The following is a 22199-nucleotide window of genomic DNA, read 5'->3' as shown; positions in this document are numbered from 1 at the left end:
TAAGCTGTAGCTTAACAGCTGTTAGCTAACAGCTTTGGCAAATAACAGTAAATAATTGAGCAAGTTTTTATTGATAGGAAGCAGAAGAAGAAGAAAAGAAGAAAATACGAAATACCAAATCTTAAACACACAAATCATAGTTTTAGGCGTGTGAAAATAGCAAAAAACTAATTTAATATTAAATAAAAAAAAAAAAAAACGAAACAAAAAATGGGCATGCAAATTAATTAACGTTACAAGTTTAGCGTTTAGGCATATTAATAAATAATAATATTGATAATACAAATAATAATTCAAATGGAAATCGTTTGCATAACAATATAAAACAGTACTAAAAAGAAAACTCTAGCATTTAACAGATACACACAGACATACACATACATATGTACATACATACATATACATGTGTAGACATATATGAGATAAATTATGCAAAATGAAAGAAATCAATTAATTTTTATTAAACTCGGACAGAGACAAGCAGATAACGAGATATAGAGATAGAGAGCGAGAGAGAGGAAGAGGAAGAGGAAGAGGAAAAGTTAGAGTTGGAGAGAAGCGATGTGAGTTATATATTTATGTGTGTATGTATAATTCAAGAATTTAGTGTTAGCCCCCGAGTAAACAATTCAAGAATTTAACAAATAATGCATAAATAAAATGAGAAACTTTAAAAAGTTGTGTAAAATACTTAAAGCAAAAGCCGAAAACAAGAGTGTTTTAAATTTAAGTTAAATTACAAGAAAGGAATACGCATCCACACACACACACAACCACACACACCACCACACACACACACACACACACACACCACCACACACACACACACATAGTTTAGTTGAGAATATTGCATAAAGCGCAGAAGAAAAACGAAATATTAAATAAAAGCAAAACTTGAACATGAATTGCAAGCATTTAGATTTAGGCCAAATGTGGTATACCAAAAAAAATTAAATGCATATTTAGAAATCACGCAACAAAATTTAACAATACCCTAAAACGAAAAAAAAAACAAAATACAAAAAACGAAAAACGAAAAAAGAAAACTAAAATAAATAAAACGCAACGCAAAAAGTGTCAAGTGAGAACGCCTCAAAGTATGCAGCAGCATTTCATGTTAAGCCCATGTTAACTAACAGCGAGCGGCCCACTAAATATGGCGTCCCAGCGTACATACACACACACACACACAGTCATACACAAACCCACACACACACACACATACACAGACACGCGCGAATGCATGCATGCATTTTCGTTCTGAACGACGCAAAATACACTTAACGAAAACAGTATAGCAAAAGGAAATTCAAAAAAAATAAGAAAAAATAAAAGAATAATGCTAAAGAAGAAAAACGAATAAAAACTGGTTGGCAATGAAATGCATTTAGTTGTTTAAAAATGTATTAAAAAGCATGGAATAAACAAAATACATAAATACACACACAACACACACACACACACACACACACGCACTCTCACGCATATGTGGCATTTATATAAATATATAACATAAAAGCTGATGGTTTAAGTTTAATGAGTACGAAATAATTTATGAATGATTACTAATTAATAAGTTAAAAAACCAAAAAAAAAAAAAAAATCAATTTAAAATGCAACCAAAAAAAGAAAGAAAACTAAAAGCAAAACAACAAAAAAAAGCGTAAAAAACCCTTCAATAAAAATTTATGATATAATCAACAAAAAAAAAACAAAAAACACCAACAACAGAAGCAAACTCTTGCAGTGTGGCAACCTTGCACTGGCGCTCGCTCTTATCATTTACAGCTGCAATTTTGATTGAACTCTTTAACATTTGCCTTTTGCAGGTCTGCTATTGCATCACACAAACAACAATCACAGCAACAACAACAACTCGACAGTTGCGGCGAATGCGATGAACTTTTCGGCGCTCAGTCTGCAGCCGCAGCCAGCGTCAACAGCAGCGACCAACAACAACAACATTAACATTAGCAACAACAACAACAACAACAACATTAACAGTCTGAATAGCTTAAATCACAGCAGCGGCGTCGGCGTCGGCATCGGCTGCAACAGCGGTCGCCGCAACATTTACATGGGCAACAGCTATCCGCACGCCATGGACTGTGATCCGCCGCTGGCGCAACAGATGCTGCCGCCGCCGCTGCCGCCAGTATCGGCTGTGGCTATGGCAGCGGCAGCGCTGCGTCTTGGCCAGCCGCATTTTGGACGCATGCGCAGCAGCGGTGTCGGCGCTGGCGTTGGCGTTGGCCCGCATCAGAATTTCAGCAGCATTAAGCATAACGGTGCAGTGCAGCCGCAGCCGCCGCCACCGTCGATGCTGCTGCCGCCGCTACCACCCGCCGCACATCAAATGCAAATGCAACCGCAGCCCCAGCCGCATCACAGCTTTGCGCCAGCTTCGCTGCCGCTGGACCTGATGCATCATTACGGCAACATGTCCGCAGCTGCGTCGCATCTGATGATGACAGATTCGAGCGTTATCAGTGCCTCGGCTGCCGGCGGTCCGGCTGGCTCGGGACCGGCCTCCTATACGGCGCTGCTTTATCATCCGCAACCGTTGGCGCCGCTGCCGCTGCCACTGTCCATGCCGCTGCCAGCATCTGCATCAACGTCATCATCGTTGGCTGCGCTGCCAGCATCGGCAGCAACGTCCGGCAGCGGCAGCGGCAGCTCAGCAGCGGGCGCCAGCAGCGATGCCTCCTCGTCGTCGCCCATGGTGGGCGTATGTGTTCAACAGAATCCTGTAGTTATACATTAGCGTTACCTGCCGTCTATATAAACTATAATTTAACAATTTTATTTTATTTGCTTTTTTTTTTAAACCACACATACACACACAAACGCACGCACACAAACACGTCTGAGCCGCTGTTGTGCTCCTCTCTTTTTGTGTGCTGCTCTTCCGTTCTCTTAGCTCGCCAGCAGACACTGCTATTTATTGCACATCCATCCACCCACACCCACACACACACACACACAAACACAAACATTCATAGCTAGCTAAAATTTACACACACACACACACACCGCATCGGTTTATTTAAATCACGCTCTCACCATGCAGCCGTCTCGCTCACACACAAGCACACACATCGCTTATCGCGTTTACAGTTAGCAAGAGTGTTCTTATGAATTAGAACAGTTTTTTTTTTTTACCTAGTTTTAATTGCATAACTTTAATGTAACCATAACGAAATAATTTTACTTATACAGAATCAAAAGTAAATTTTATTTAATTTTTAATTTAAATTATGTAATTTTATTCAAAGAGCAATTGCGCAGTAATTTTTCAAATGAAATCCAATTTTGCTTTATTTAAAAGCAACAAAAAAAAAAAAACGATTGCCACAAGTTGTATATTTCGTTTCCTTCTGATCTATGATCTGACTTAAATGAGCACCTGGGCACGATAGTGCTTCTGCAGCTTGTTCGCCTTGGTGCCCAACTGCATCTGCCACTTGGACTGCACGCGCTTCATGAGATGAATGTCGCGCGCCTTGCGCGCCGCCGCCTGCTGTTGCGTCTGCGTCCAGCCGAGCGCCCGATATTCGCTCAGCACGCGATGCAGCTTCCGATCCGATTTCTTGAGCGCAACTGCGCGCGTCGGCTGCAACCGCTGCTTATAGTAGCGCAGCAGCGAGCGATGGCCGATAACTGCGCCGGATGGCAACACCAGCTGGTACTCGTCCCCGTCAAGCAAATCGGGCACAACCTCTTCGTCAATGTCCACGCCCTCTTTCTGTGAGCGAAGGAAGAAATAGAGAGGGAGAGAGATTTACAATAGGTGGCAACTCATTAAGCAACGGGATGAAGCTTCGCTCTCGAGCTTTGACTCAAATTGGACCAATCGAATGTGACGTCACAGAAAATTCGAGTCTTATTATCGATATCGGATAACTTGGGATACGTACATGATCCGGATAACTGGCACTGTAATCATAGTATTCGGCATACTCGGCCAGGGCGACGCCTTCGTGCAGCATCTGACAGTGTCCCTTATCGACCATATGTTTGCGTACAGCATCCAGGGAATAGAAGGTCTTGCCACGATCGTTGCACCACAAGCAAATGAAGTAGTTGGCCACCTTTTCGCCCAGGTAGTAGAGCAGGCCCTCAATATCTGTGCAGTAGTCGGTGTCGGGTATGAAGAACGAATGCTTGACGGACATATGCTTTAGGTTCTCCACCAGATCCGCGCTCTGATGGCTGCAGAACAGGCAATCGCGTTCGGTCAATGGATTTTCGGCCAGTTTTTCCCACTCATCCGAGTCGATCTGGAAAAAGTAGCGCTTAGTTTAATGGCATTCAGCTAGTGTTTAGCCGCAGACACTCACCTCCTCCTCTTCGATGTCCTCGAAGTCATCGTCGTCGCCCTCCTCAGCCGCATCCACTTGCATGGCCCGGTCCGCAAATGCCAGACGTCCCTTGCCCGCGGCAGCTGCCGCCAGCGCGGGATGTGGCCGCGGCTCGACAATGCTCTTGACGCAAACGGAGAGCGCACCCGACGTGGTCGCATCCGTTGGTTGCTGCTGCTGCTGCTGCTGCTCGAGTCGTGCGAGGGATTCCTTGTGCTTCTTGCTGTTCAGATGATTGTTGTGGGCCTTCTGGTTGCCGAACTGCTTGCGGCAGGCGGTGCAATAGACGCTCATCTGCTGCTCCTCGATGGCTGCCTCCTCGGCCCTGCGTGCGCTCAGCACGCGCTGCTGGAACTCCTCGGCCGTAACGGGCGGCAGCTGCGCCACGCGCCTCTTCAGATTGTAACGGTGCCAGTCGGTTTTGTAGTGTTGGCCCTGTGCATCCGCATTGGCGAAGCGCGCATCGCAGTTCATGCACGTGAAATGCGACATTTTCTGATGGCTTCTTTTTATGTGTCTGCTAACTTATCTGATTTTGGAATTTCACAATGAGTTAATGATTAAAAAACAAAAGACGCAGCACGTTCCTTGAGACTGTGTTATCGATAAGGCGATAGAACGTGACGAAATATCGATATGCTAATGGTAAGCACAAGCTGGAAGCTGCGTGCTGTGAGACTCCGAACCGTTCTCACTGCATTTCTTAGCATCTTCTTGTTCAGCATGCGTCTGTTAATCGATTCACATAATTCTCTCTCTCTCTCTCTCTCTCTCTCTCTCTCTCTCTCTCTCTCTCTTTTACCTTTCATAATGAAAATAATAAGGTATAGTAAATAAAATTAATCTTTAACCATATAAAAATATATAACTATTTTGTTTAATCTAGAAGTATTTTCAACTATGGCAATACCGAGCGTTAAGAAAAGGCAACACGTCTGTTAGTCGATTGTTAATTGTTTTTCTCTCTTTTCACCTTTAATAATGAAAATAATAAGGTTTAGTAAACAAATTTAATATTGAACCTTATAAAACAAGAAATATTTTGCTTAATCTTAAATTATTTATTTTTGGTTATGGTCACACCGTGCGATAGGAAAACGCATGCAGTGGAAACGCAGCATTGGCGCGCACAGTTGTTATTCGATTCGATAAAAGCGAGTACGATGCAAGCCTTAAAATATTTGCACCGGCTGTCGCGGCCGCTTGAGCAGCTTTTCATTAAATAATGCAGTGAGTAGCCGTCAGCGCGATGGGCGAAAAAGCCAAGCTAAACAAGTCCAATTGCAACAGGCGTTCGCGGGCGAGCAGCACAAGCAGCGGCCGTGCGCCGCACCAGCAACCGCCCAGCCAGCCGCTGGAGGCGCCCAAGATAATCATAATTCATCCGGGCTCACAGCATTTGCGCATTGGCCGCGCCGCCGACCTAAATCCGCTGACAATGCTGCACGCGGTCGCCTACAGGCGCTCCTGCGTCCAAGTCGGCGCCGATGCGCCGCATCACGATCCGCTGCTGCCGCCGCTGGACAGCGTCCACGCTGCACGCCTGCAGTCGGAGTTCGAGGAGCAGCGCCTGGCCGTGTCGCGGCTGCTGCAGCATTGCGTGGTCGATGAACAGAATCGTTTGCGTGTCGCCACGCCGCCGCAGCAGCTGGCGCACTTCAATCGCAGCAGCGTTGCGGAGCAAGTGCCGCCGCCCGTGCCCGCCGATCAGCAGAACAGCTGGCACAGCGAGGCGCCCATGCTGTTTGACGAGCAGATATTGCGTTTGAGCGGCCAGGATGCACAAAACTACGACATACACTTTCCCATCAGGCGCGGCGAGCTGCACGTGCATGGCGAGCGCGGCGGCTCGTTGCAGGCGACGCTGTCACATTTGGAGCGCATCTGGTCGTATGCACTGGAGCGGCGTCTGGGCATATCGCTGCGCGAACTGGACACCCACAGCGCCGTCCTGGTGGTCAACGATGTCTATGTGCGGCGACATTTGCGCGAGGCAATGACCCTGCTGCTACAGCGACTGGGCTTCCAGCGCTGCTTCCTGGTCCAGGACAGCGTGGCGGCCACCTATGGCGCCGGCATTGGCCACGGCTGTGTGGTCGATATTGGCGCCCAGAAGACCTCCATTGCCTGCATCGAGGATGGCATCTCGCAGCTGGACGCCCGTGTGCGCCTCAGCTACGGCGGCGGCGACATCGACCAGGTGCTGCTCCAGCTTTTGCGCAAATGCGGCTTCCCGTATCGCGACTGTTGCGTCGAGCAGAGCTATGTGGATGCCCAGCTGCTGGACGAGCTGAAGGAGCGCTTCTGTCACCTGAATGCGAACGTGTGCGGCGCCCAGGAGAAGCACTTTACGCTGCGCCAGCCGCACGGCCAATGGCTGCGCTATACGCTGCAGGTGGGCGACGAGGCCATCATGGCGCCGCTGGCGCTATTCCACACCGAGCTGCTCAATATAACGGGCAAAACGCGCGCCGTGCACACACAGCAATCGGCGCAGGAGCAATACGACTGCGAGGACTGCTTCGATGCGGAATATCTGCGCGAGACGGGCCGACGCAACGGCGTCCGAGCCGGCGAACTGAGCATGGCGGGCAACACGGCCACGCCCACAGTCAAGCCGGCGGCGGCGGCGGCACAGCTGCCCATCACGGCCGACGACGAGGAGCTGATTGTGGTCGACCAGGACGAGACGACGGTCAGCAGCAACAGCAACTCACAGCAGCAGCAGCAGCAGCAACAGACACAGCAACAGCAGGACAAGCAGCCGCTGCCCAAGTCGAGCAATTCGTGCTACTACAATCCGGGCGGTCAGGTGGTCTCGCTCGACCAGGCCGTCATCCGTGCAATCGGTCGCTGCGGCAGCTATGAGACGCGTCGCAAAATGTTTGGCGCCATTCTCCTTGTCGGCAGCAGCGCCAAGCTGCGCGGCCTCGCCGCCTGGCTGGAGCAGCGCATCAGCCAGCAGGTCCCCTCCGGCCTCGAGGTCAACGTTTTCAGCAAGGGCATGGATGTGGGCATGGTCGCATGGAAGGGCGCCGCCATAATGTCGGTGCTGGAGTCGGCGCGCGAACTCTGGATCACACAGCGCGAATGGCAGCGCTACGGCCTGCGCATCCTGCGCGAACGCTCGCCCTTCCTCTGGTAGCCAGCCCATTATTCGCCAGATTCTTAGCTATTAATTTAACTAATTTTGTTTTTTATATCGAATTTTTGTGTAGCCAATTCAAATTGTGTATTTATGCATTTAACTAATTGTCGTAAGCATCGCAAATCATGTGCCCAATCCCGAGCTAACGTGTCTGGCTGAGGGACATGCTCGATGACATGTCAGCTATTTCGTCTTGTACCATAATTCAAATACACGAATCAGCTACAAAAAGTAATGTCAGTTCGAGCGTGTGGCTTTATGATTAAATATGTGTATTAATATTAATATTTTTTTCCAATTCTATCTAAACTATGTATCAACTGCATGAGATCCCACAGCCCGAAGTTTAGTATAGCTAGATCTTATACATTTTCGAGAATTGCTTAGAAGACAACTTCCCAATTGGAACCAATTGGAATCGTAGTTGGACAGCGACTGGTGTTGGTAAGTGCGCATTATTTAGTGCAAGGTCCATCTCTAAATGGCGCAATGTGAGATAACGATAATGTTATCGAAGATCATTGCACTCTTTCAAGATCTGCGGTAATTTTGTAAATATTTTTTATAACATGCACTCGATTTTGGCCACAGCTATTGCTTGATAAGCCTGTCTATTTATACACTCCTATTTCGTCAGGCACTACCAAATTTAGTAAAAAAAAAGTGTTCGCTAAGGCCCAAATGATCGTTATCGAGATCTCAAGCGCAGCAGTAAAAGTGGTTTGATTATAAAAAGTTTACACATATAAAAACATGTTTATATTTTAGCAAAATAACAACAACAACAATAGTAAAAAACTATGCCAAATATTTGGGCGCACTGGAGCCCATATAATGGTAAAGATCGCCCAAAGTGGAACGGACTAGTTTCGCTTTTATGGTTGCCCGATTGAGACGCTTGTACGCCTCGAACCGATGGCAGCCGCCAAAGCTGAAGTAATAGTCGCCCCCCTCGCTGCCGGTTATCCACAAGATATCAACCGGCGGCACATCGACCTCGCTGCGTTCCGACTGCAAGCAGAGCAGCAGAGAGAGAGAATTGATCAGCTGCGGCTGCTTAGTAAAAGCGTCCGGATACGCACCTTGATGGTGTCCATGAGGGACTGCACCTTCAGCTCGTCCAGGACGGAGGGTATCGGTCGCTTAATGACGCTCATCGGCACATTGTGCACCTCGTCTATGCCCGCCGAGTGTACGCTAGAGTCCAAGCTGGCCATTTGCTCGCCGTCGTCTGGAATTGGTTAACTTTGTCAATGTTGTAAAATGCCATTGCAGCTAACTGTCGGCGTTGCCACCCCGCTTACCGTGCTGTGTTGTGAGCGATCGCCGCAATTGCTGTCCGCTGCGAGAAGAAGAAGAATAAGAAGAAGGAGCTGCTGCTGCACTGCGTCTGCTCGGCTGCAAGGCGAATTGCCTAATGAAGTTCATGACGCGCGGGCCAGCCAACAAATTGCACGCAAAACTTGTTTCTGTTTTTCTCTTTTCAATGTGTATGTGTGGCTTGTCATACTCTCGTTTGTCGTTTGATTTTTTGCTTTTTTGCCTATTTGAGTTTGTTTTGCATAATCGACAATCTTGTTGGCCCACGGCCCCAAGTGCAGGCAGCCATAAACAAAGGCAGGCGCGTTCTGATAAAAGTCAATGAAAACGAAAACGAAATTATAATTCAGTACAATGTTCGAAGGCTTGGTTTGTTTTTTGTACATATACAACACAAATACAGGCGTGCATCTAGAGATGGGCGCGTGCCGACCAGACACGAGCACGAAACCAAACTTTCACAGGCACGCACGACGAAAATATGCCAAAGGCACGAAGCAAACCGATCGAACCACGTTCGAGAATCACTTTAATTTTGACATGCGTAAAATAGAATTTTATTCAATCAAATACTAATTAATCAATGTTGAAATGTGCGTGATTTCAGTCACAAAGCTAGCTAAATATTTTTCATTTCTATATATTTTATATGTATTCTACTTCGAACAACTCGAATGTCATGTTTTATCGACTTGTTTGCTTTGGAGCGAGAGTTTTACAGCTTGTCGTGTCACGGCCCATGCCCATCTCTAAAAGCATGTACGCGAGCGTTAAACACGAGCATATATGTATGTATGTATGTGTATGTATGCAATCTCTCGCACACAAATAACGTTGTTTTTACCAAACGGTTGCCTATCAGCAGATGTAGATAAATACATATGTATATAAAAAACAATGCTGGCGGGGGGTAAGTGGGCGCCAAATCAGCTTTACCTGCGCATTATCTACAGTTGAAACAGCAAGAGTTTTATTTTTAATTTGCCTACTGATTAGTGAGAATGCGGCAAATGTTTACAGCACTGGCTGCTGCACTGGCCGCTGTGCAACACTGTCCAACAACAAACAATGCGGCGGTAAGTGGGCACATATTCTATAAATACAACACGAATAGCTTATTTTTGATCACTAATTAAATAAAAAACATGCATGCTTGCAGCACTGGCCACACTGGCTGCTGCACTGACCGCTGTACAACACTGTCCAACGGATTTCAATTCAAATTGAAATGCGCGAATATATTGTGACAGTTGGGTTAAATTTGATCATGGGACTTGACCAAGGCGAAATGTTTGCACATGAAACGGGGCCAAGGAAAGAAGCGATGCCATTTTTTTTTTTCTAGATGGTTTTTCCCCTGACATTGAATCAGCCGTTGGCTGCGGTTAGTCGAGCATTGGAAATTAGAATTTTGTCTATTTTGTGTATCTGTGTGTATCTTGGCGACAAATTCTACTGCAATCGCGAACAATCTTCAATTAACCATTACGAGTTGTACGACAAGCGAATTGCGAGCAATTTCATGAATGTTCATTTTGCTAACCGCTTACAAAAAGGTAACCGACGGCGGAAATCGATCAACAGTTATGTGTTGGCATTGCCGCAGCGAATATACATAGTACCAATTCGTAAAGCTATTTATTTTGTTTCTCTCTCTCTTAGTTTCTCACTTGGTATAATGCAAATCAGCCTGGTCAAGACGATTGTTTTGATTAGCAGCCTGATTGTTGTGCAAATCGATGGCATACAAGGTGATTCACGATAACCGATAGTCGATTGTTATCGATAAGCGATAGTCGATAGTTATCGATAACTGTGCCATTCTGGTCATTGCAGACGCCGACGGCAAACGCATCGTCAGCAATTACGAGCGCATCAAGCAGCTGTACCCGCAACTGACATCCGCGGAATCGACACAATGGCGCTACGCGGACAAGGACCTGGAGCATCCGTGCAGGCGCGACTGCGTCGAACAGCAGCCGATGACCTGCTACTACTATATGGTGGTCCATTATGACGACACCATGTCGGAGAGCTGCAAGCGCTATCTGCAGTCCAAGTATCGCTACAGGCTGAACGGCAAGGAGTATATCGATAGCTTTAAGCTGTCGGAGCTGGACTCACGCAGCGATGACTGCAAATACGCTGACGGCCTCGAGTCCCAGATCATGGTCGTCAACGGCCAGCTGCCGGGCCAGTCGATCGAGGTCTGCTACGGCGACACCATCGTTGCGGACGTCATCAACAGTTTGCACGAGACGACAACGATCCATTGGCACGGCATACACCAGCGCTCGACGCCGCACATGGACGGCGTGCCGCATGTCACCCAGTATCCGATTGAGGCTGGCCAGGCCTTTCGCTATCGCTTCGAGGTGGATCACGGCGGCACCAACTGGTGGCACAGCCACACCGAGCATCAGCGCGCCTTCGGACTGGCTGGCCCGTTGATTGTCCGCCAGCCGATCAAGCTCAATCCGCATTCGCATCTGTATGACTTTGATCAGTCGGAGCATGTGATCATGATCCAGGATTGGGTGCACAATTTCGATGAGAGCGTCGCCGAGAATATTCTGATCAATGGCCGCGGTCGCAACATGAAAAAGGACAGCAAGGCGAAGCCGACCCTCTATGCCACATTCGGTGTCATTCGCGGCGGTCGCTATCGATTTCGTGTCATCTTCAATGGTGAGTCACAGGTACAGTGCTCCCTCGATAGTCGCAACTTGTATAGAAGTGGGGTGACAAACATTGCTACCATAAATTGACTCCATTAATTCGCCTCAAAACCCGTTAAGACTTGATTCAAGCATGAAATTCGAATATCAAGCATAACTTTTTAAGTATGAAAATACTTGAATCAAGCTTTGTTTGTTATTACGCTGAATTTAAGAACGGAATGGCATTGAATCAAGTTCTAATGTAAGACGAATACAGTCCCAGTTTGAGGTTTATAAACTCCATTAATTCGCTTCACAAAATAGAATCAGTGTTCCATTGCGCGAGCGATCACTGTAGCTAGCATGGAACTCGCAATTAAGTCGAGCGCAGCTTACAGTTATTCTAAGCTCCAACACACACACGCAGCACACAGACGCGCTCGCTTGGGCTCAGCCGCAGCCTCGGCTGTTAAGCACACTAATACACACGCACACACTTACTAATATTAAGGCTTGGATTTGCTTGCAGGCGTTTCGAATTGTCCGATCAGCCTGAGCATTGACAATCACGACCTGGTGGTGATAGCGAGTGATGGCAACGACATCGAGCCGGTTGAGGTGCAGAAGATCATGTTCCATGGCGCGGAGCGTTTCGATTTTGTGCTGCACGCCAATCAGGAGGTGGCCAATTACTGGCTGCGCATCAAGGGCTACAGTTTCTGTGCGAAGAATCAGCTGCATCAGGAGGCGGTGCTGCACTATCAGAACGCCGATCCACGCGATCTGGACACAACAACGCTCAGCTATGCGTACGATGCGCCGGGCGTGATGCTCAACGAGCTGGGCGACGATGCCGCCGAGAGCATCTCGCTGGTCAGTTTGAATGCACAGCATGTCCAGCCGGCGCTGAATCCGGCCGTGACCTACTACAGCAGCATGAACGCGTTCGAGCTGCGCGGCGAGGGCTTTCGCTTCCAGATGGACGACATAACGTTCAGCATGCCGAAGATGTCGCTGCTCCAGACGCGCAATCTGGGCATTGGCCGCTTCTTCTGCAACAGCACGCAGCAGGCGGCGCTGGGCTTTAACTGCAAGAGTCGGCACTGCAAGTGCTCCAATGTCATCCATGTGCCGGCCAACAAGAATGTCGAATTTGTCATTTCCAGCAAATCGAATACCGCCCATCCCATACATCTGCACGGCTATACGTTCCGCGTGGTCGGCATGGGCGTGCTCGGCGAGCAGCGGATTGGCCAGATTGAGGAGATCGATCGGCGCACGCCGCTGCCGCGTCGCGGTCGCGGTGCGCCGCTCAAGGACTCGGTGCAGGTGCCAGCCTTTGGCTATACCATCATACACTTCAACTCGGACAGTCCCGGCTACTGGATGTTCCACTGTCACATATCGCCCCACTCCGAAAACGGCATGGCGGCCGTTGTTCGCGTCGGCGAGGATATCGAAATGAAAATGTGCCCCGTCAGCAATTGTGGTCTCTGCAGCTCGGTGGCCTAATCAACCTTCAATTAATCAAATATATATAACATTTCCTATCAATTTAATTGCCCAAATAAACCCTTGAGTTTAGTGGCTATCGTTGGCGATAGTTCGCCTGCAAACCAATTCGTATTTAAATTATTTCATATCAATTAAACTGTCCAAATAAACCGTTTAGATAAGGCATGAGCATGCCGTTAACCAGTGTTAATTAACATGCTAAAATCTGTTAACGATAGTTAATCTGCATAGCAACATTTCCGTTGAACATTTAAAAATACGATACTTTTGCATGTTTCGATACTAACACTTTCATTAATGATAGCTTTAATATATATTGAGATCAGTTAGCATAGAAACAGACAGCTTCATCGGCTCGTATGGTAATAATTAAATACTCTCTTCTAGGCCATTGAAATCGTGGTGCAAGCTGCACACAAAATATCGTGCTCATGTTATCGATAGCGCGTTATCCTTATATCGCATCTGGTCACACTTGCTAATCGGACAGCCGCCATGGAAACTCTCCTCTTCGCCGTTGATGGACCCGCCATATTCGAATATCGGACACTTGACCGAAAACGAAAGTTTCCAGATGATTTGCTGCAATGGCAGACACAATTCAAAAGAAAACTGAGTCTACTGATCAACTGTGAAAAACAAAAAAGCAAGGCAAAGAATGAAAGAATCGTGTACAACTTTTTCGGGATTCGAACTGTTGTCTTGATTGACCATTAAAGTTGATCGCAAGGAAGCGCGAGGACTTGGAACCCGTTTTTCACTTCGATGTCTCTATATCCGATACGGAATTTTATGTTATTGATGAATCCCTAAAAGATAATGGCCCCAAACCAAAATGGCGTCGACTACATAAGAACGAAGAAGCCTTTTTATATTACCACCTAACGTCAATCAGCATTGACGTTATCGGAATCAATATGCTCAATATTTTTATTATTATGTCAATACCTATATTATATGTTTTATCCATTCATGTTATACCATTTTGCATTCGTAGGGATGCCTACTATCAATCTGCATTCAAACATTTTAAAAATGGATGGGTTAAAAAAATTGGTTGACCAAAAACCGACTCGTTTGTAAAGTCAACCTTTTTTGATGATTTTTTTGAATATCTCGGCCAAATAGTGTTCGATTTGGGAATTTTATACCTTTTTCGACTCGTAAGGATCAGTACTATCGATTGGCATCAAAAAAATAAAAATCTAAATTTTGACCAAAATCATCAAAATGGCAAGGGGTTACATCACGTTTTTTCTCAAATTCGGGGTCGGTTCGAAAATCGAAACTTTTTTGATGATTTTTATTGAATATCTCGGGTAAATGCTGTCCGATTTTGAAATATTATACCTTTTTGAATTCGTAGGGATCCCTACTATCAATCTGCATTCAAACATTTCAAAAATCGATGGGTTAAAAAAAGTGGTTGACCAAAAACCGATTCGTTTGTAAAGTCAACCTTTTTTGATGATTTTTTGAATATCTCGGCCAAATAGTGTTCGATTTGGGAATTTTATACCATTTTCGACTCGTAAGGATCAGTACTATCGATTGGCATCAAAAAAATAAAAATCTAAATTTTGACCAAAATCATCAAAATGGCAAGGGGTTACATCACGTTTTTTCTCAAATTCGGGGTCGGTTCGAAAATCGAAACTTTTTTGATGATTTTTATTGAATATCTCGGGTAAATGCTGTCCGATTTTGAAATATTATACCTTTTTGAATTCGTAGGGATCCCAACTATCAATCTGCATTCGAACATTTAAAAAATCGATGGGTTAAAAAAAGTGGTTGACCAAAAACCGATTCGTTTGTAAAGTCAACCTTTTTTGACGATTTTTTTGAATATCTCGGCCAAATAGTGTTCGATTTGGGAATTTTATACCATTTTCGACTCGTAAGGATCAGTACTATCGATTGGCATCAAAAAAATAAAAATCTAAATTTTGACCAAAATCATCAAAATGGCAAGGGGTTACATCACGTTTTTTCTCAAATTCGGGGTCGGTTCGCAAATCGAAACTTTTTTGATGATTTTTATTGAATATCTCGGGTAAATGCTGTCCGATTTTGAAATATTATACCTTTTTGAATTCGTAGGGATCCCTACTATCAATCTGCATTCAAACATTTCAAAAATCGATGGGTTAAAAAAAGTGGTTGACCAAAAACCGATTCGTTTGTAAAGTCAACCTTTTTTGATGATTTTTTTGAATATCTCGGCCAAATAGTGTTCGATTTCGGAATTTTATACCATTTTTGACTCTTAAGGACCAGTACTATCGATTGGCATCAAAAAAATAAAAATCTAAATTTTGACCAAAATCATCAAAATGGCAAGGGGTTACATCACGTTTTTTCTCAAATTCGGGGTCGGTTCGAAAATCGAAACTTTTTTGATGATTTTTATTGAATATCTCGGGTATATATATTATACCTTTTTGAATTCGTAGGGATCCCTACTATCAATCTGCATTTAAACATTTCAAAAATCGATGGGTTAAAAAAAGTGGTTGACCAAAAACCGATTCGTTTGTAAAGTCAACCTTTTTTGATGATTTTTTTGAATATCTCGGCCAAATAGTGTTCGATTTCGGAATTTTATACCATTTTTGACTCTTAAGGACCAGTACTATCGATTGGCATCAAAAAAATAAAAATCTAAATTTTGACCAAAATCATCAAAATGGCAAGGGGTTACATCACGTTTTTTCTCAAATTCGGGGTCGGTTCGAAAATCTAAACTTTTTTGATGATTTTTATTGAATATCTCGGGTAAATGCTGTCCGATTTTGAAATATTATACCTTTTTGAATTCGTAGGGATCCCTACTATCAATCTGCATTCAAACATTTTAAAAATGGATGAGTTAAAAAAAGTTGTTGACCAAAAACCGATTCGTTTGTAAAGTCAACCTTTTTTGATGATTTTTTTGAATATCTCGGCCAAATAGTGTTCGATTTCGGAATTTTATACCATTTTCGACTCTTAAGGATCAGTACTATCGATTGGCATCAAAAAAATAAAAATCTAAATTTTGACCAAAATTATCAAAATGGCAAGGGGTTACATCACGTTATTTCTCAAATTCGGGGTCGGTTCGAAAATCGAAACTTTTTTGATGATTTTTATTGAATATCTCGGGTAAATGCTGTCCGATTTTGAAATATTATACCTTTTTGAATTCGTAGGGATCCCTACTATCAATCTGCATTCAAACATTTCAAAAATCGATGGGTTAAAAAAAGTGGTTGACCAAAAACCGATTCGTTTGTAAAGTCAACCTTTTTTGATGATTTTTTTGAATATCTCGGCCAAATAGTGTTCGATGTGGGAATTTTATACCATTTTCGACTCGTAAGGATCAGTACTATCGATTGGCATCAAAAAAATAAAAATCTAAATTTTGACCAAAATCATCAAAATGGCAAGGGGTTACATCACGTTTTTTCTCAAATTCGGGGTCGGTTCGAAAATCGAAACTTTTTTGATGATTTTTATTGAATATCTCGGGTAAATGCTGTCCGATTTTGAAATATTATACCTTTTTGAATTCGTAGGGATCCCTACTATCAATCTGCATTCAAACATTTCAAAAATCGATGGGTTAAAAAAAGTGGTTGACCAAAAACCGATTCGTTTGTAAAGTCAACCTTTTTTGATGATTTTTTTGAATATCTCGGCCAAATAGTGTTCGATTTCGGAATTTTATACCATTTTCGACTCTTAAGGATCAGTACTATCGATTGGCATCAAAAAAATAAAAATCTAAATTTTGACCAAAATCATCAAAATGGCAAGGGGTTACATCACGTTTTTTCTCAAATTCGGGGTCGGTTCGAAAATCGAAACTTTTTTGATGATTTTTATTGAATATCTCGGGTAAATGCTGTCCGATTTTGAAATATTATACCTTTTTGAATTCGTAGGGATCCCTACTATCAATCTGCATTCAAACATTTCAAAAATCGATGGGTTAAAAAAAGTGGTTGACCAAAAACCGATTCGTTTGTAAAGTCAACCTTTTTTGATGATTTTTTTGAATATCTCGGCCAAATAGTGTTCGATGTGGGAATTTTATACCATTTTCGACTCGTAAGGATCAGTACTATCGATTGGCATCAAAAAAATAAAAATCTAAATTTTGACCAAAATCATCAAAATGGCAAGGGGTTACATCACGTTTTTTCTCAAATTCGGGGTCGGTTCGAAAATCGAAACTTTTTTGATGATTTTTATTGAATATCTCGGGTAAATGCTGTCCGATTTTGAAATATTATACCTTTTTGAATTCGTAGGGATCCCTACTATCAATCTGCATTCAAACATTTCAAAAATCGATGGGTTAAAAAAAGTGGTTGACCAAAAACCGATTCGTTTGTAAAGTCAACCTTTTTTGATGATTTTTTTGAATATCTCGGCCAAATAGTGTTCGATTTCGGAATTTTATACCATTTTCGACTCGTAAGGATCAGTACTATCGATTGGCATCAAAAAAATAAAAATCTAAATTTTGACCAAAATCATCAAAATGGCAAGGGGTTACATCACGTTTTTTCTCAAATTCGGGGTCGGTTCGAAAATCTAAACTTTTTTGATGATTTTTATTGAATATCTCGGGTAAATGCTGTCCGATTTTGAAATATTATACCTTTTTGAATTCGTAGGGATCCCTACTATCAATCTGCATTCAAACATTTCAAAAATCGATGGGTTAAAAAAAGTGGTTGACCAAAAACCGATTCGTTTGTAAAGTCAACCTTTTTTGATGATTTTTTTGAATATCTCGGCCAAATAGTGTTCGATGTGGGAATTTTATACCATTTTCGACTCGTAAGGATCAGTACTATCGATTGGCATCAAAAAAATAAAAATCTAAATGTTGACCAAAATCATCAAAATGGCAAGGGGTTACATCACGTTTTTTCTCAAATTCGGGGTCGGTTCGAAAATCGAAACTTTTTTGATGATTTTTATTGAATATCTCGGGTAAATGCTGTCCGATTTTGAAATATTATACCTTTTTGAATTCGTAGGGATCCCTACTATCAATCTGCATTCTGCAATCTGCAAACATTTCAAAAATCGATGGGTTAAAAAAAGTGGTTGACCAAAAACCGATTCGTTTGTAAAGTCAACCTTTTTTGATGATTTTTTTGAATATCTCGGCCAAATAGTGTTCGATGTGAGAATTTTATACCATTTTCGACTCGTAAGGATCAGTACTATCGATTGGCATCAAAAAAATAAAAATCTAAATTTTGACCAAAATCATCAAAATGGCAAGGGGTTACATCACGTTTTTTCTCAAATTCGGGGTCGGTTCGAAAATCGAAACTTTTTTGATGATTTTTATTGAATATCTCGGGTAAATGCTGTCCGATTTTGAAATATTATACCTTTTTGAATTCGTAGGGATCCCTACTATCAATCTGCATTCAAACATTTCAAAAATCGATGGGTTAAAAAAAGTGGTTGACCAAAAACCGATTCGTTTGTAAAGTCAACCTTTTTTGATGATTTTTTTGAATATCTCGGCCAAATAGTGTTCGATTTCGGAATTTTATACCATTTTCGACTCTTAAGGATCAGTACTATCGATTGGCATCAAAAAAATAAAAATCTAAATTTTGACCAAAATCATCAAAATGGCAAGGGGTTACATCACGTTTTTTCTCAAATTCGGGGTCGGTTCGAAAATCGAAACTTTTTTGATGATTTTTATTGAATATCTCGGGTAAATGCTGTCCGATTTTGAAATATTATACCTTTTTGAATTCGTAGGGATCCCTACTATCAATCTGCATTCAAACATTTCAAAAATCGATGGGTTAAAAAAAGTGGTTGACCAAAAACCGATTCGTTTGTAAAGTCAACCTTTTTTGATGATTTTTTTGAATATCTCGGCCAAATAGTGTTCGATTTCGGAATTTTATACCATTTTCGACTCTTAAGGATCAGTACTATCGATTGGCATCAAAAAAATAAAAATCTAAATTTTGACCAAAATCATCAAAATGGCAAGGGGTTACATCACGTTTTTTCTCAAATTCGGGGTCGGTTCGAAAATCGAAACTTTTTTGATGATTTTTATTGAATATCTCGGGTAAATGCTGTCCGATTTTGAAATATTATACCTTTTTGAATTCGTAGGGATCCCTACTATCAATCTGCATTCAAACATTTCAAAAATCGATGGGTTAAAAAAAGTGGTTGACCAAAAACCGATTCGTTTGTAAAGTCAACCTTTTTTGATGATTTTTTTGAATATCTCGGCCAAATAGTGTTCGATTTCGGAATTTTATACCATTTTCGACTCTTAAGGATCAGTACTATCGATTGGCATCAAAAAAATAAAAATCTAAATTTTGACCAAAATCATCAAAATGGCAAGGGGTTACATCACGTTTTTTCTCAAATTCGGGGTCGGTTCGAAAATCGAAACTTTTTTGATGATTTTTATTGAATATCTCGGGTAAATGCTGTCCGATTTTGAAATATTATACCTTTTTGAATTCGTAGGGATCCCTACTATCAATCTGCATTCAAACATTTCAAAAATCGATGGGTTAAAAAAAGTGGTTGACCAAAAACCGATTCGTTTGTAAAGTCAACCTTTTTTGATGATTTTTTTGAATATCTCGGCCAAATAGTGTTCGATTTCGGAATTTTATACCATTTTCGACTCGTAAGGATCAGTACTATCGATTGGCATCAAAAAAATAAAAATCTAAATTTTGACCAAAATCATCAAAATGGCAAGGGGTTACATCACGTTTTTTCTCAAATTCGGGGTCGGTTCGAAAATCGAAACTTTTTTGATGATTTTTATTGAATATCTCGGGTAAATGCTGTCCGATTTTGAAATATTATACCTTTTTGAATTCGTAGGGATCCCTACTATCAATCTGCATTCAAACATTTTAAAAATGGATGAGTTAAAAAAAGTTGGTGACCAAAAACCGATTCGTTTGTAAAGTCAACCTTTTTTGATGATTTTTTTGAATATCTCGGCCAAATAGTGTTCGATTTCGGAATTTTATACCATTTTCGACTCTTAAGGATCAGTACTATCGATTGGCATCAAAAAAATAAAAATCTAAATTTTGACCAAAATCATCAAAATGGCAAGGGGTTACATCACGTTTTTTCTCAAATTCGGGGTCGGTTCGAAAATCGAAACTTTTTTGATGATTTTTATTGAATATCTCGGGTAAATGCTGTCCGATTTTGAAATATTATACCTTTTTGAATTCGTAGGGATCCCTACTATCAATCTGCATTCAAACATTTCAAAAATCGATGGGTTAAAAAAAGTGGTTGACCAAAAACCGATTCGTTTGTAAAGTCAACCTTTTTTGATGATTTTTTTGAATATCTCGGCCAAATAGTGTTCGATGTGGGAATTTTATACCATTTTCGACTCGTAAGGATCAGTACTATCGATTGGCATCAAAAAAATAAAAATCTAAATTTTGACCAAAATCATCAAAATGGCAAGGGGTTACATCACGTTTTTTCTCAAATTCGGGGTCGGTTCGAAAATCGAAACTTTTTTGATGATTTTTATTGAATATCTCGGGTAAATGCTGTCCGATTTTGAAATATTATACCTTTTTGAATTCGTAGGGATCCCTACTATCAATCTGCATTCAAACATTTTAAAAATGGATGAGTTAAAAAAAGTGGTTGACCAAAAACCGATTCGTTTGTAAAGTCAACCTTTTTTGATGATTTTTTTGAATATCTCGGCCAAATAGTGTTCGATTTCGGAATTTTATACCATTTTCGACTCGTAAGGATCAGTACTATCGATTGGCATCAAAAAAATAAAAATCTAAATTTTGACCAAAATCATCAAAATGGCAAGGGGTTACATCACGTCTTCTTTCTCAAACATTTTAAAAATGCGATGAGGTTAAAAAAAGTTGGTTGACCAAAAACCGATTCGTTTGTAAAGTCAACCTTTTTTGATGATTTTTTTTGAATATCTCGGCCAAATAGTGTTCGATTTCGGAATTTTATACCATTTTCGACTCTTAAGGATCAGTACTATCGATTGGCATCAAAAAAATAAAAATCTAAATTTTGACCAAAATCATCAAAATGGCAAGGGGTTACATCACGTTTTTTCTCAAATTCGGGGTCGGTTCGAAAATCGAAACTTTTTTGATGATTTTTATTGAATATCTCGGGTAAATGCTGTCCGATTTTGAAATTTTATACCTTTTTGAATTCGTAGGGATCCCTACTATCAATCTGCATTCAAACATTTCAAAAATCGATGGGTTAAAAAAAGTGGTTGACCAAAAACCGATTCGTTTGTAAAGTCAACCTTTTTTGATGATTTTTTTGAATATCTCGGCCAAATAGTGTTCGATTTCGGAATTTTATACCATTTTCGACTCTTAAGGATCAGTACTATCGATTGGCATCAAAAAAATAAAAATCTAAATTTTGACCAAAATCATCAAAATGGCAAGGGGTTACATCACGTTTTTTCTCAAATTCGGGGTCGGTTCGAAAATCGAAACTTTTTTGATGATTTTTATTGAATATCTCGGGTAAATGCTGTCCGATTTTGAAATATTATACCTTTTTGAATTCGTAGGGATCCCTACTATCAATCTGCATTCAAACATTTCAAAAATCGATGGGTTAAAAAAAGTGGTTGACCAAAAACCGATTCGTTTGTAAAGTCAACCTTTTTTGATGATTTTTTTGAATATCTCGGCCAAATAGTGTTCGATGTGGGAATTTTATACCATTTTCGACTCGTAAGGATCAGTACTATCGATTGGCATCAAAAAAATAAAAATCTAAATTTTGACCAAAATCATCAAAATGGCAAGGGGTTACATCACGTTTTTTCTCAAATTCGGGGTCGGTTCGAAAATCGAAACTTTTTTGATGATTTTTATTGAATATCTCGGGTAAATGCTGTCCGATTTTGAAATATTATACCTTTTTGAATTCGTAGGGATCCCTACTATCAATCTGCATTCAAACATTTCAAAAATCGATGGGTTAAAAAAAGTGGTTGACCAAAAACCGATTCGTTTGTAAAGTCAACCTTTTTTGATGATTTTTTTGAATATCTCGGCCAAATAGTGTTCGATTTCGGAATTTTATACCATTTTCGACTCGTAAGGATCAGTACTATCGATTGGCATCAAAAAAATAAAAATCTAA

General features: G+C 41.7%; 5 protein-coding genes across 9 annotated transcripts in view; 3 read left to right on the top strand and 2 right to left on the bottom strand.

The window, feature by feature from the left end:
- Positions 1-2805, top strand: part of mnb (minibrain) — a 32293-nt gene extending 29488 nt beyond the window's left edge. For all 4 annotated transcript variants that reach the window (XM_064700263.1, XM_064700262.1, XM_064700264.1 and 1 more), the window contains one exon: positions 1830-2805. In XM_064700263.1, the coding sequence (XP_064556333.1) occupies positions 1830-2764 (935 nt within the window). In that variant the 3' untranslated portion in view covers positions 2765-2805. The remainder of the gene's footprint in view (positions 1-1829) is intronic.
- A 423-nt stretch (positions 2806-3228) lies between these two features.
- LOC135440877 (cytoplasmic 60S subunit biogenesis factor ZNF622) lies at positions 3229-4961 on the bottom strand. The gene is made up of 3 exons (XM_064700269.1): positions 4341-4961; positions 3918-4280; positions 3229-3745 (listed from the first exon to the last, which is right to left on the bottom strand). The coding sequence occupies exons 1-3, from the start codon at positions 4851-4853 to the stop codon at positions 3395-3397; spliced, it is 1227 nt and encodes a 408-aa protein (XP_064556339.1). The 5' UTR covers positions 4854-4961; the 3' UTR covers positions 3229-3394.
- A 527-nt stretch (positions 4962-5488) lies between these two features.
- Positions 5489-7794, top strand: Arp8 (Actin-related protein 8). The gene is made up of 2 exons (XM_064700312.1): positions 5489-5591; positions 5652-7794. The coding sequence occupies exons 1-2, from the start codon at positions 5587-5589 to the stop codon at positions 7504-7506; spliced, it is 1860 nt and encodes a 619-aa protein (XP_064556382.1). The 5' UTR covers positions 5489-5586; the 3' UTR covers positions 7507-7794.
- Positions 7795-8230: 436 nt separating this feature from the next.
- Srx (Sulfiredoxin) lies at positions 8231-9210 on the bottom strand. Of its 2 annotated transcripts, none has more exons than XM_064700293.1 (3): positions 8814-9210; positions 8592-8740; positions 8231-8520 (listed from the first exon to the last, which is right to left on the bottom strand). In XM_064700293.1, exons 1-3 carry the CDS (start codon positions 8935-8937, stop codon positions 8308-8310), a joined length of 486 nt encoding a protein of 161 aa, XP_064556363.1. In that variant the 5' UTR covers positions 8938-9210; the 3' UTR covers positions 8231-8307. The 2 variants fall into 2 exon arrangements, with proteins under 2 accessions (XP_064556363.1, XP_064556364.1); XM_064700294.1 differs by having other exon boundaries at positions 8592-8754; positions 8814-8950.
- A 1240-nt stretch (positions 9211-10450) lies between these two features.
- On the top strand, positions 10451-13109 carry Mco4 (Multicopper oxidase 4). The gene is made up of 3 exons (XM_064700292.1): positions 10451-10580; positions 10666-11517; positions 12019-13109. The coding sequence occupies exons 1-3, from the start codon at positions 10508-10510 to the stop codon at positions 12999-13001; spliced, it is 1908 nt and encodes a 635-aa protein (XP_064556362.1). The 5' UTR covers positions 10451-10507; the 3' UTR covers positions 13002-13109.
- Positions 13110-22199: the final 9090 nt, after the last annotated feature.

This window comes from Drosophila montana, unplaced genomic scaffold (genome assembly GCF_035044405.1).
Source record: "Drosophila montana isolate Dmon_TW-CO22-7 unplaced genomic scaffold, ASM3504440v1 contig_1688_1, whole genome shotgun sequence".
In the NCBI taxonomy this organism is placed as follows: Eukaryota; Metazoa; Arthropoda; class Insecta; order Diptera; family Drosophilidae; genus Drosophila; species Drosophila montana.
Note: the sequence above shows the minus strand (reverse complement) of the source record. Positions and strands in the feature narration are given on the sequence as shown.